Source organism: Atractosteus spatula, chromosome 5 (genome assembly GCF_055471065.1).
Source record: "Atractosteus spatula isolate fAtrSpa1 chromosome 5, fAtrSpa1.hap1, whole genome shotgun sequence".
NCBI lineage: Eukaryota > Metazoa > Chordata > Actinopteri > Semionotiformes > Lepisosteidae > Atractosteus > Atractosteus spatula.
The window spans coordinates 20,661,912-20,676,698 of record NC_142710.1 but is presented as its reverse complement, the minus strand read 5'-3'; the positions used below and the strand labels follow the sequence as shown (position 1 = coordinate 20,676,698).

The 14,787-nt window shown below is 39.2% G+C and overlaps 2 protein-coding genes across 3 annotated transcripts in view; both read left to right on the top strand.

The window, feature by feature from the left end:
* Positions 1–216: 216 nt before the first annotated feature.
* Positions 217–9,415, top strand: slc16a9b (solute carrier family 16 member 9b). Of its 2 annotated transcripts, none has more exons than XM_088916376.1 (6): positions 217–244; positions 2,257–2,497; positions 5,374–5,517; positions 6,292–6,387; positions 6,621–7,475; positions 7,684–9,415. In XM_088916376.1, exons 2-6 carry the CDS (start codon positions 2,293–2,295, stop codon positions 7,866–7,868), a joined length of 1,485 nt encoding a protein of 494 aa, XP_088772502.1. In that variant the 5' UTR covers positions 217–244; positions 2,257–2,292; the 3' UTR covers positions 7,869–9,415. The 2 variants fall into 2 exon arrangements, with proteins under 2 accessions (XP_088772502.1, XP_088772501.1); XM_088916375.1 differs by lacking the exon at positions 217–244 and adding an exon at positions 349–649.
* Positions 9,416–11,766: 2,351 nt separating this feature from the next.
* fam13c (family with sequence similarity 13 member C) overlaps positions 11,767–14,787 on the top strand; it is a 42,458-nt gene continuing 39,437 nt past the window's right edge. The window contains exons 1-4 of the mRNA XM_088916631.1: positions 11,767–11,796; positions 13,054–13,237; positions 13,479–13,688; positions 14,490–14,670. Coding sequence (XP_088772757.1) covers positions 11,767–11,796; positions 13,054–13,237; positions 13,479–13,688; positions 14,490–14,670 — 605 coding nt within the window. The remainder of the gene's footprint in view (positions 11,797–13,053; positions 13,238–13,478; positions 13,689–14,489; positions 14,671–14,787) is intronic.

The following is a 14,787-nucleotide window of genomic DNA, read 5'->3' as shown; positions in this document are numbered from 1 at the left end:
CGCCGCATGTACTTCGGCACACCAATCTCAGGGATTGTTTTGGCTCTTGGAAAGCCACTTGTCCTTTCTGGCCCCTGTGAATACTGAATGAAGTGAAAGTGAAATCTAGGAAGTGTCGCGTTAGATTTTGGTACACCGTTTTTTTTTCACGTTCTTTTTTAAAAATGCCATCTTCAGATTTTAACTTTAAAAAACCGCGATCACAATCCTTTCAAGCTGCCTTTAATTGTCACTTGCGGAAAAGGTAAGAATGTCTGAAGTACCACCCTATTGTTCTAGTTAGCTTTTCTATGCCACAGCGCCCACTTTAGTGCGTGTTACATCTGTTGCCATCATGCAACCGGTTTTGACTGGACCCACAGCTACACCAGCAGTCTAGCTTGTATTCATGGTATTCATATGCCGGCAGCAGCCCAACTTCACAAACAAGTTTCAGAGCGCTCTGAAACTTGAAAATCAACACCGCTTTAAATATAAGAATACCAATGAAGACATCACCTAAATAGAAAAGTTCTAAATCGTTTGTAACAGTTATTCAAATGACAGCCTTTACAAGTGTCAGAATAAATCCTTATAAAAAGTGTTTTTCCGCTGCTGGAGATGTACTCATTCTGAAGTCGTCTAGGCAAATATTCGAAATTGCATTCAGGTAATGATAACGTCATTTTTATATTAGTTATTATGAATCATGTTACTGTTATTAATTCCGATTGTATTACCTCTGATGCTAATGTAAAAAATTGTACTGAATGCACCTGTGAGTATAACTCACATTTTGTTACATATATATTTTCAAGTGAAACGCAAATATGTGAGATGCAAGATGATGTTCTCTGCTGTATTTGGGTACAGATGTCTAAGCCCATGGAAGTTTCATACAGCAGCTTAGTCAGACCAGCGAGAACAGCTTTAAACCGGTTCTTTAGTAAGCAACAAAGCGGTGTCTGGCAGACATTGTCTTCACAGTGGGGAACAAACTATGTAGGAGACTTAAATTTGAATTTGTATCCAAAAAGGGTTAAGATGTGTCCTCTCCGGGTAGTATTTTTAAATTGTACATAGTTATTGTTTTGCCCGAACCATGTTAATTACAGATTCATCATTCTCCGCAATCTACCTAGTCCTACACTACAGTAGAACGTGTATTTTTTGCATTCATCCGCTTATTATCTGAAAGGTAAGTTGCTTATATTAACAAACCAAGTTTTAAAAATAACCCAAAAGGCATTTCTATTTTGTCCACCCTGAGGAAATTTCATGCAGACAGTCGTGAAGGGGAATGCCATTCAGAATGAGGCGTCGCAATATTTCGGTTTTACCTGCATGATGTGTGAGAAATCTGTAGTTACAGCCTATAAGAATGGGTAACAGTCAATAAAATAAATGAGACCTCTTGGTTTATGAGAATTCAAAATGGATGAAACAAATTAAGTGTAGGCTGAAGCAAAACAAACAGATCTGCTGTGACGGTTAAAATCGGTGTTTTTAACATTTGATTTGAGATGCTTCAAATTGTGCCGGTTCGCCCCTGACATGACACGAGTCTCTGAATTATTAAGGAGTAGAGAAACGGCAGCGTCCAGGCATACGTATCAAAAACCACCCCCAAAACATTACCATTGTGTAATAAGTATCTCTACACTTTGAAGTTCATTATTAATGATAAGGAGTGGGTTTATTTCAGTGCAACATGGCAAAAAAACAACCCAAAGATTTGTAATTCGTTGTAGATATAGGACAAAAATAAATAACAACACCACAAAAAAAAAGGTGTGAAAACATTAGGGGAGGGTAAAGGACGGAGGGGGGTGGGGGGGGGCTGTCTTCAGACCCACTCCCCTCCTCTGAGGTGTGGTCTGTGCATCCCTGAAGGGACAAAACCAGCAGCGTACTGTGGGGATGGTGGTTAGTCAGTGTGGCAGGTGAACTGCCTGGATTGTCCAGGCAAAAGCACCCAAGTCCTCAGTTGAACATCAAGGTACTGTGTAAGTATTTTTCAGAATTTAATAGTGTAACAAAATCTTATTTGGTGATATATAGCTGCATTTTTCTGTCTTAATTTTACACGATGTTCTGCATTTAGATTTTATATTCATGTATTATTAAAATGCTTTGGACTTTCTTGCCGAGACTCTGAAAAATTCAGAGCCATTATATGTTTTTGCCATGGCTCTTGTCCTTGTATGTCAGAGGGGACGTAGGCTTGACTGAAACGGAGGGCGCGGGCTTCCCTAATGGTTTTGTTTCTCTTTGTAGAACACCCCTTTGAGAGCCGACAGCCCGTGCCAGAAGATGACTGCCCCGAGCTCGGAGAAGGCGCTGGACGGTGGCTGGGGCTGGGCCATTGTGGCGGCATCCTTCATGGGCCAGCTCCTTGCCTACGGGTCCCCTCAGTCTGTCGGGGTGCTGTACCCGGAGTGGCTGAGCGCCTTTCAGGAAGGGAAAGGAGTGACGGCGTGGGTCGGCTCTCTGGTGTCCGGGGTTGGACTGATTGCGAGTAAGTTTCACGCGTGGGCTTGTAGGTGAGGAGAGCGGGAGCAGCACTCTGTGATTTTGGAACAAGTAATAGGTCTATTCCATGCTGAAAAGAGAAGAAAGAAAAGAAAACACAACGTTTCGTCTGTAAGGTCAGGTCGATCACACCTGATGAAGGCTGCATGGCCGAAATGTTGTGTTTTCTTCTCTTTTCAGCATGGAATAAACCTCTTACTTGTTCCTTTGCAGCCTACACATGCTGACGCAGCCACCCACCTGAACTACTCTGTGATTATTGCTGTTCTGTTTGTTCTTTAACCAGTTAAGAGTTCTGGTCAGCCTTCTTGATCACCGCGTTTTACATTATTTTTTTCTAAATAACATTTTATTAGTGCAGTTTTTGTTTTGTAGACTTTATACATACACTGTTCCAGGACACTTAGCTGTCCTTCATTAGTATTTGTTTATAGAACAGTCTCTAAGGATTATTAATGTGGCTTTTCTCTGTGTTGTGTAGAAACCATGGAAACCATGAGCTAAAGTAGGGACATGCACAAAATTAAATAATATACTTTTTGTTCTCTCACATCCATCATGATTGTCAAAATGCTTTGTCCACAGAGGGCAATGTGAGAAACAAACATCATTGATATACTTTACAGGCAATAACAAAAAGCTAAGGACTCCATACAGTTAAGCATGTCACAAACAGCAAAGTTTCAGATGGGAAGTAAATCTAAGTTCACTTAACTTTTGAAAAATATCATATCAAAAGCGCACTTTCAAACTGTTTTGTACATTTTCAATATTTAATTGAGGTTTCATTGAGGAGCTTGGTCAGTGTGTGGTCTGCAAAGGAACAAGTAGAGGTTAATTGCAGAGTAATTGCAGGTTAATTGAAGAGTAAAAAAGCACAACATTTCACTTGGTGAGCCTTTTCCTCTCAGACATAAGTTCAGCAGCTGAAATGTGCTTTTTCTTTGTTTTCTAACATAAAATGAACCTGTATTTATTTCATTGAAATGGTCATTGGAATAGAAAGAGGCAGTGTCAAGTTATTGTATGTTTTAATATATTAATCATTACCTTGTACAACACTTACTTTAGTTCCCGGTGTATGTCCTGACAGAGGAAGGCCAGGCGAGGCTAATCTCAATATCATTGTAAAACAGTTATGAAGAAAGTGATAACTAGGGACCAAAGCTCTCGTTTTAATGACTTCTTTAGTTTCATATCAGATTATATATAATATACTTCTAGACAGTCTGCAATAAATAGATATCCGGTCTTACCATGAAGTCATACGATTGTTGAATAAACTTTTGCAGAGTTTAATCTAAAACTAGAAGCTGGTTGAAACCAGAATATTATCTTTTTTGTACTATATAATTCAGAAATGAAAGTAAAGCTTATAGTTTCAAACTAACTACAGAAAAGACCATACAAAGAGTTCATTATCTGCGTTCTTGATCATTGATGATATGGAGAAAAAATCCTACCTCCACAGGCAAAGGTACTTCCAGTGATCTGTGTGACACGTGTTTTAGCAGGAACAGCTGAATGACATTAACACCACAGATCTGGTGGGAAATTGTTTTTACCCTTTTTGGCATACGTTTTGTATTTATAACATTTTTTCATTTCATGTATTAATGAATAGAAAGTATTCAGCTATAAACTGGCGTTACAAGGTTTCTATTTAAGCTGGTCACCTTAACATTTGTGAGTGAAGATGTTGTTCACTCCTCCTTTTTTAGAAAACAAATTTGCAAAAATTATGCTCATTATAATAGATCATAATATTTATTATAGTTTTCAAAAAGACATCTATTATCTGTGAAATATGCAATTAATGTGTGAGTTTAAACTGTCTTGATAAGATTATCATCTTCTGTTTCGTATAATATTTTTTCTCAAGGCATTTTACAAGATAAAATTCTTAATTTAGTGTTAAATGGTCATAATTGGAAATATGGATATTAGTAGTTGTGAGGATTCGTCTTTGTAGTCTCTCTGTGCAGGTATAACCAAACTTTGTGCAGTTGTGTCAAACCAAGTGTCTCAGTTATAAAACCAATCTTTCATGATGTTAGCCAATGTCAATTATGGGCCTGCGGAGTGACACTTCTAAATTTGTCTTGTTCATGATGTATTGTATCTATTCCAGGACTGAAAAGTAATTAATATAAAAGTTGCTGATTCTTAGGAATCTTGTCTGGTAGCAAGGATGCTGTTTTATAACAGCATCTTAGATGATTATAAACATGAAACTTGTACATAAAAAAGGTCATTTAGCACATTAAGCCTGTTTGTATTTTTATAGTACTTAGGTGATCTAACCCAACCTTTTCTTGTACAAAGCCAGAGTATGAGCTACAGCAATATGGCTTGCCAGCCTGTTTCATACTCCCAATGTGTAGCTTTTCTTTGAAACTTGATTCTCTTAGTTTATTCATCTGAGCCACTTAGGTACTCAGGCCTCAAGGTAAAACTGAAGTCAAGAGCTGTAGTAGCTGTAGGAAGTTGTAGCAGCTAGAGAAAGGACTGAAGGTTTTAACAGTAAGTTAGGATTAGACTTTGGTATTCATAATTATAGTACTAAAAGTGAGCATTAAACTGTCAGATGCTTAAGATAACCTGAAATGTTTTATACATATTGACTTGGGGTAAAAGATCCTAGTTAAAAATAAAGCTCTATAAAAAATGTACGTAATGTTTTGTTCATTAGAAACTTTGCAAAATGAAAGGAGGGTGACGTATTATTTATAAAGTGCATGTGCCACACACATCAAAAGAGAAAGCATTTGCTATTGCAAAACTGTACCAATACCTCAGGAATGTTTGTGTCAATTTCGCTTTGCAGCAATCAGACCATCCTGTTCTTGTGTGTGTTCTCAGGCCCCGTCTGCAGTGCCTGTGTGCTGAACTTCGGCGCGAGACCTGTCACCGTCTTCAGTGGTGTGATGGTGGCAGGTGGGCTGATGCTCAGTGCATTTGCCCCCAATGTCCAGTTCCTGTTTTTCTCCTATGGGATAGTAGTTGGTGAGTGAAACGCTTCTGCACATTTGAGTGCTAATAAAATGCATTGCATCATTTTCTCCATCATAACTATGTAATTATTAAGCAGACATTTTTGCAGTTTATGAAATACTGTGGAAGACCAGATGGCTCACTTGTGCTGTGTAGAGATGTAGGATTGAATATGCTTGAGAACAGGAATATAACCATTGTGCGTTTCTGCGAGCTCTTTAGTCTATGGCTAAATATATTCTTGGTAATCCTCAGAAGAATATGTTTATTAACTATACAGTGGTAGTAATGTCATTTTATTCAATCTGATTTCATCCTATTTAATTATTTCACTGATATAGGAAATCTTAATATAGTGTGATTCTGACAGATACGCAAGTAATAAGCTAAAATAAATCATGTCAGTAATACCAAATGATCAGATTGAGATTTTTCATTGAGCTGAAATTAAGTTTTGTCTAAAACAACTGGTGCTCTTTAAAAAGAAATTTCTACTCTTATACATCATATTTTATATTTTATATATATGTATGATGTATACTTATATTTTATACTTATACTTACATTATATACAGTGAAATGGCTCAAAAATTAATTGCCAGAAGGAAGAAATAAATACAAATAACACTATGTTTCTACACCCTGATGGATTTGAGTAACAAAACAAATCAGTGAAATTCCCAACTTCCAAGAAAATGTCTTAAATCTTATATCTGACAGGACACCATCTCTTACTCTTCTTCAGTGATTTAACTGATAGACGCAATACTTTTCTGCTTGGCACAGGACTGGGCTGTGGGCTGGTATATGCTGCCACTGTTACCATCACTTGCCAGTATTTCGACAAGAGGCGAGGCCTGGCTCTGGGCATAGTCACAACAGGTACGTCAGCTGCTTTCTCCTTACCAGATTCGATTGGAACTAGTGCTGCCTGTTTTCACACTTTCACAATTATAAAGCGTAAGAGTTAGGCATCACTAAATTCCTTGAGTTGAAGTCATGAATATAAAAATTACGCTCCATATGAATTTACAAGATTAAAGGTTATGGTGCAGCACCTGACAGGTGCTCCGTCACTTGGAAATGTTCATGTAGGTACTTTTCCCCTTCTGTAGGTACAAGTGTCGGAGGCTTCTTGTATGCCACTGCCCAGAATGAGCTCATAGAGCTATACGGACTGGAAGGATGCCTGTTGATGGTTGGAGCGTTGTCCCTCAACCTCATGGCCTGTGCTGGGCCCATGAGGCCCCTTCGCCCGCCGGGTTATTTCCTGAAGCAAAAAGCGGCGCTCGAACGGACGGAGGAGCAGCTTTCCATCCGCCCGGAGAGGCATCCCTTCCCGGAGGAACCCGGCAAGAAGTGCCTCGCCAGCGTGGAGAAAGGCTTGGCGGCGGGCGACGGCGACGGGAAAGATCCCACGGCGGCTGAGAGGGGTTACCTCGGCAGCTCTGCCCTCGTCCGGATCATCAAGCAGAAGCGGCAGGCCTACGCCAAGTACGTCCGCACCACCGGGGAGATCCTGCGCGACCGGGTGTTTGCGTGCCTTTGCGTCTGCCTGTTCCTCTTCAGCCTCGGGGCCTTCCCGCCGGTGCTCTTCATGGAGGACGTAGCCAGGAGCTCGGGCCTCGTCGAGGGGGTCTGTGTCATCCCCCTCGTTTCCATCGTTGCCATCATGACGGGCGTCGGCAAGCTCGCGCTCGGCGTCATGGCCGACCTGAGCTGGATGAACAGCCTGTACTTGTACACATTCACCATAGTTGGCTCAGGGGTGGTGCTTCTCATCATTCCCACGGCCGAGAGCTTCGTTGAGCTAGCAGTCCTTTCAGGATTTGTAGGATTCTTCTCTGGGAACTGGTCCATTACGCCATACGTAACCACCAAGATCGTGGGGCTCGAAGGATTAACCCAGGCCTACGGGATTTTGATGTTCTTCGGTGGATTTGGAATTATGCTTGGCCCTCCAGTTGTGGGTAAGATATTCCTTCTTTTCTTAAAAAAGATTTGATAATGTGAACATGAGGTGATTTGGGATTCATTATACCCTCATTAATCCTGTAACTATTTCACTATTTATTTGATCCTTAAAATAGTTGTATGATTTTGCTAACTGTAAAAAACAGGTTGTTGAATGTGAGATGAGCAGCTTCACTGATTTCTCCCTTTCCTATTTTTTTTCAGGTTGGTTCTACGACTGGACAGAGTCCTATGACCTAGCATTTTATTTCAGTGGAGTGTGTGTGTTGCTGGGAGGATTGGGCCTTTTGGTCTCTGCGTTGCCTTGCTGGGACAAAAACATCAAAGACACCCCCAGGCCCGAAATAAAATACACCAGTAGCCACGGCAAAGTTGCCTCAGTTGCCTAGATAGTGTTCAAATGCACAACATTTAGAATTTTATTAGCGCTCCCAAAGCTGCGTTGTAACAGCCTTTGTCAGGTACCCAACGTGGAGTGCTCATGGGAGCCAACGACTTAATAGAGAATTTCTCATTCTTTCTTAATTTGAGAGTCATGAAATTAAGTGGGTCGCTTGATCTCAAAGGGCTAAACATCCTAGCCGGCAGTGATTTTAATACTTCATATTTCTTCACGATGTGTTCAAACGTTTTGCTATTATAGTCCTGTTTTAAGAGACTCAGATAATCAAGTTGAACACAGCATGCTGGTTACTGTAATAATTCCCTTTGTGGATTGTGTCGCATACCTGAAAGAGCAAATCTCTTCCCTGTGCATTGTGGGGGCTCTTACTGAAGTTACAAAAAAGAGCTTCTGTCGTAAATTATACAGGGTACAGTAATATTGGACAGTGCTGCTCACTTTTAATACCAAACCAGGTGGGAAATATAGAATATTATATTTACCATGCAAATTGTGTATATACACATACGCACATGCAAAACATCTTGGAATAAATGAGGGAAATGCACTTTAGTGCCTTTTACTCTGTAGATTTTTGTTACATCTTAAAATGTTTGTTTGTTAACTCTTCTAGCAAAAGAGTTAAGCCTAATGAATAAAAATGGTTCTTTGAAATAAAAATGGTTCTTTGAAAAGTAAGAATTAGAGTAATATGATTAATATGATTTTCGCAAGGTATCATGGGAACATGTGCAGGTTCTAATAGGATATACCTGTATACTGTACATCACACTGATAGATGGAGAAATGCTGAAAAGGGTAAACTACACAAGAATGTGATGTACACAGAGTTTAAAAACACGGTCCAGTTCATTTGCGGTTCACGGTTCAGTTCTGATTTTCATCTTGTGTAGCATGCTTAATATTTTATATAATATTAAAAAAGGCTGGTCCTTTTTCTAAAACATGGAACATAAATATTTTATACTGTATATATATACAGTAGTTATATATGCATACAATGGTTTTAAAGGTTAAATGATGCTGTTAACTTTTGTAGACTTTGATGCTGCCAACTTTTTCAAACAGTTATTTAAAATGCACTGAGCCAGATTGTGTGAAGCCTATGTTTGTAAATGATGTCAATTTTTTAAAAACTCCACAGAAAAGAATTTATTGAGTAATTCTTTTACTGTAAGTTAAGTTTAAAGAAAATGTGAGAAACTGAAATCACAACAATGAAACAGACGTATAACACTAGTATTTTGTATTATTTTTACTTCCTATTTTCTAATGGAAAATACTGCGTTTCATTTTTAAGACTGAGAAATGTATGTGTGTAAACTATTTTTGAGTACATGGAAGGTGTAATTTTGATGAAGTTTTTGATCCAAATATTGAAAGAAGTTTGTTGATGCTGTATTGCTATTGATTTTACTTGTGCTTTCCTGTTCCACATTGTCATACGATTTTTTTCATCAATGTTATTTATCTTTGCTACAGCACTATTTTTTTTCAGAACAGTGCCAAATAAAGAAAAATGATCATTGAAAACTTTTTTTCTGGTGAATCTTTGAATGTTACTAACAAGCCCTCTGAGAGTACTGTACAGTTGTCATTCTAAGGTGGTGGAACACATCGGACCTTCAAGTCCACAAATGCCAATGTCCAATAGACAACTTGTGCTGCAGTGGCTGCCCTAGTGATAGGATTCATTGATTGCCAGCCATATCACCCTGCAACTCACAACTGGCAACCCACTGAAGCTAAGCAGGTGTGAGCCTGGATGGGAGACCTGGGAAAAACTAAGGTTGCTGCTGGAAGAGGTGTTAGTGGGGCCAGCAGGGGGTGCTCACCCTGCAGCCCACGTGGGTCCTAATGCCCCAGTGTAGTGACGGGAACACTATACTGTAAACAGGCGCCATCCTTTGGATGAGACGTAAAACCGAGGTCCTGACTCTCTGTGGTCATTAAAAATCCCAGGGCATTTCTTGGAAAAGAGTAGGGGTGGCCAAATTTTCGAAATTGACCCTTATCAATCATGGCCTCCTAATAATCCCCCCTCTATGAATTGGCTTCATTACTCTGCTCTCCTCCCCACTGATAGCTGATGTGTGGTGAGCGTTCTGGCGCACTATGGCTGCCGTCGCATCATCCAGGTGGATGCTGCCCATTGGTGGTTGTGGAGGGGAGTCCCCATTACCTGTAAAGCGCTTTGAGTGGAGTGTCCAGAAAAGCGCTAGATAAGTGTAAGCTGTTATTATTATTATTATTATTATTACCGAACAGCATTTACTCTTTTTTTTTTACTTTTGAGCTTTAGATTCCTTTAGTCCTTATAAATTACACTGTTTACTAATGGGACACGAATGTGTAATAGTTTGGTCTGTTTTTTTCCAAACGTTCATGGATTAATGCAGGGTTTGATTTCCATGCAGATGGTAGATTTTGCGGGATGCAGAGTTTGAGACTTTTACTGGAGCTGAAAATACTGATTATTCCCATTCATTCGCAGATTTTGATTCAGAGTTTCATTCTCAGATGCTGGGGAACAAGTTGTGTGATTCTTTGGGTCCAATATCCACAATTAACAAATTTAATGCCCCCGTTGTTAAGGGAGGTATCCAATGTAAGGATATGTTTGTTTTGTAGAAATCCCTTAAACAGTTCTCGGTAGCTAAAACCAGTAGTGTTCAGAGACTAACATATCGGAGAAATTATTTTTTCAGAATTAAGTAGATTTTATTCCTTAAGTAGATATTAAATTCCTTAGGCGATTTATTATATTAAATTCCTCAAAAGTATTAACTTTAATACCGATTATGAGAGACCCCGCTTAAAATTATCTAATGTACCATTCTTTCCCAGTAACTTTATCTTTCTGAAGCATAGATTCAGTAGATTGTTACGCTGTGCTTATGTTAAGTTTCCTCTAATTCCAGGCATAAAAGAAAACAGACATCTATCATAAACTGAAATGTGTATATTTGTGTATAGAAATAATTTACATTTGAAATAAAAATTTATTTAAAGGAAGTTTTGCAGCACAATGTTAATTTATGACTCTTCAATTTTATCTAGGCCTTTAACTGTCATATCTTTAAAAATATATATTTATAAATTATATAATTTATTGACCCTTTAGAATTTGGAGACAAATATAAGTAAAGTTGTGTTTTTTAATATTCTTTTAAAAACTACACTTCTTGGTAAATTGAAAGCATTTTCAATGCCTAGGGTTTTCTCATTCTTGTAATTCTAAAGGGAGAAACAACGTGATTTTCTTTAGAACCACCATCCTGAGTCTTCAGCACATCTGCTCAGTATGGAGAAAGCGCTGCAGCTGAAGTACACAGGCTCCGCACTTCCTGCAAATGCCTCAGGAGGGGCCCGAGTTTTCTGTAGTGAGACAAAAATGTTGAAATATGTTCTTCAGCTAGAGAGAAGCTTCAGTATCAGCTTTCAGTCCAGTAGAAACAGGAAGGGACCTTTTATGGCACCTTGTCTGTGCTAAGTTTCAGTGTAGCCAGAGACAATGAGCCAGTGTAGCCAGGGATCGTCCTCACACACCTTCAGATGTTTACTTCTCGCAACAGCACCATGGAGACTGTGGCTAAGCATACTACACATAATGAGCTTTGGTCACACGATTAACAACATATGTAAGGAGAGACGATTTAAACCCTGCTCTGGCTGATATGTTTTCATTTCATCTAGAAGATAGGTCATCAGACTATAAGATAATATCTAGTGGTGTGCAGTAACAATGCTCAGTATTTATTTTTTGCCTTACTTTCATTTTCTTAAAGAAGAGGCTCTTGTGTTTTCTTCAAGAAGTCTTTCAGGGTGAAAAAAATCCCTCCCCTCAGACATGGGAATGGAGCATTGCGGTTTACAGGCCTGACATGGGGACAAGCGCTTCTTTTACTCTCTGTGTAAGTTCAAACAAATCTTTTTCCAGCTGCAGCTTATTTAGTTTCTGGCCTGGAGTCAAGTGAAGCAGTTTTTTTTTTTGCTGTACAGCTGCTGCTGCGATTCAAGTGCACAATATTTTGTTGTTCCTCGAGGTGCTGTTACAACATGTATCTTCTGTTTTATCTGTTGAAAGGCCTTACAAGCCTCTTCAACTGCATTTGTCTGAATCCTGCTTGCTAAGCGGTTTTGGTTTTGTGTACTGGTATATCTTCTTCTTCCTGAATAGTTTCTGTCATATACAGCAAAGCTGTACAAGATAACATCTTTATTTTTTCATTGTTGTAGTTCGTGGGGTAAGAAAGTGTACCTATTCCAACCCCCTTCATAACACAGAGTACTGTGGACTTGAACATTTTCTGCTCCATTGAAACCAGAATCTTCTTTGAAAACAAGTATGGTCACTCCATAGACTCTCCCCTGTGTCAGAAAGGCTTCTGCCACATTGTAGAGTAACAATAAATGCTTCATCTTTTACCCCACAATAAACAGGACATTCCCACCACTCCTGTCTATCCATGCTTTTCATAATCATCATATGCACAGAGAGAACAGAATGTCCTGAAAACTAACAACGAATATAATTTTTAAACTATCATCTGCTGCATGTTGTGTAGAAAGAAACATACAGAATCCATTGTGTTATAGCATGGAAAGCATCGCCATATTTGAAGGGCTTTTTGTTATCTTAAAAATAATTAATTAATCTAGTGAACTATTTATGCAGGAAACCCGGAATGACCACTCTTGACAGCAGTGCCTCCAGTAAGCAGTCTTCAGACTCGAACTAATACCTGTTGTCTTTTGGTCCTTTATTGCAAAGTGGTAGTGGACTATGTAACAGACATATTGCTGTGTCATTGCTGTGGGTAATTGTGTGTAAAGGGGAATCTTTTCAAAGTATAACTATTCCACCTGAATAAACAACTAAATAAAATACTTAAGCTGTGTGTAAATGTTACATATCAGCTGTGAAAGGCCATTAAAGTGGCCATTTGTGATGAATCAGCATGTGAGGGTAATGCACTGAAAAAAAAGATTAGCTTTTAACCTTAATGATCAGTATACTGTGGCTGGAAACAAATTATTTGGAACTAATGACTCACTAGAAGGTACTGAGAAATGTATAAAATATTGAAATGTTGAAGTGGTAATAACAGATCTCTGTCGAAAGCAAATAAAAACAGCCTGTTGATACTGTCCTCTTGCTTTCCACACAGAACTCTGAGTCGTCAGTAAATATAAAAAAGTGCAATGCTAAGATCAACCCAGAATCTTCTTCTCACAAACACCCACTGAGCCAAGTCTTCGGAGCTCCGCTGGAAACACTCAGAGAGGCCGGGCTCATGGTGTGTGGAGTTCCACTGGTTCTCCACAACATGGTGGAGTATTTAGACCACTATGGTAAGTATCTTTGGAGCAAAGCCTTCAGTTTTATCTAGGGGAATGTTTTTCACAATTTACAAAAAATGGTTTTATTTTTAATGTTTGGCAGATTTTTGTATGTATTTAGTTTGTGGTTAAAGGGTTGATAAACTACACCCAACCATTTAAACATTAACATTTAAAAAATGACCTGCTGATACTTCATGTCTTCAGCTTCTGTCTGAAAGATTTTCAAGCCCCTTTATTCCCCCCACCCTAGGAATCCAGCAGAAAGGTCTGTTCCGTGTCAGCGGCTCAGTCACTAAAGTCAACCTCCTAAAGACAAAGTATGATGCCGGAGAGGCTGTGGACCTGCAGACGGAGGGGGATGCCCAGAGTGTAGCCTCCTTGATGAAGCTCTTCCTCAGAGAGCTCCCCACATCTCTTATTCCAGCTGTGCTGCACACAGACCTGATCACTGCATTCAGAGGTACAGTATCCAGCCTTATAACATAAATGCATCATAGGAATATTGAATATATAAATCAGTTATGGTTCTTTTTTGGGGTGCTATCCGCATTGACTCCCCATGTTCATGTGGGTTTCCTTTAGGTGTGCTGGTTTTCTCCCACAGTTCAAGACATACTGGAAGGTTACTTGGCTTCTGTAAGATTGGCTCTGGTGTGAGTGTGTCTGTGTTTGAGTCCAGGTGTATCCTACCTTCCACCCAATGTTTTGCCAGGATGGGCTCCAGGCCACTGAGAACCTGAATTGTATAAATGGTTATTGAATTTGATGCGATGTGAATATAAATTATACTGCAAAAACAAAACAATGATCGCTTCATTATTGAGACGCAGAGGTGAATTTAATCAGCCCATCTCTTGTTGTAGTTTTATCCCTCATTTTAGCTAGCAGCTGTAGTCTTCCCAAATATGAAGGTACCAAATAATTATAACAGTATAATGTCAGAAGACTGAACAATGGATTAATATTAACACCAGAATTTATCCAGCAGTGTGTGTTGCCATTAAGGTAAGCCACAATATTAAATAAAGGCTTTCATGGGTATCCAATAAGCCCCAGTCTAGGTGAAACCAGCCTGAAGTTTCTAAATGTTTTGACTCTTTATAAAGTAGGCCATTAAACTAATTAGGAATTGCACTGACAATAATGAATATTAAGTCATTCAGATTTCTTGCTAATATACAGTATATACTATATGAAACATGGCCACTAAATATACTTTCAGCAATATGTGATTATGTTCTTAACCATATTTTCATTGCAGAAAGCAAAGACGAGGCTGAGCTCAACCACCTCTTGAAGAAACAACTGGACAGCCTGCCAGCGGATCACTATAGTCTGCTCTCATACCTTACTCACTTCCTCCTGAGAGTTGCAGCCCACAGCCAGGACAATCAGATGACAGCGGAGAATCTGGCCACAGTATTTGGGCCCTGCATATTTCAGTAAGCTTTCTCGGGTGTTACATAACAAAAGGCACCGATGCATTTTGGGAAGCCATCTTTGAGTATCAGAGTCAGGGAAAGTTCAGAGCAGTGTTGTCTCCCTGTCTGCTTGTCTCT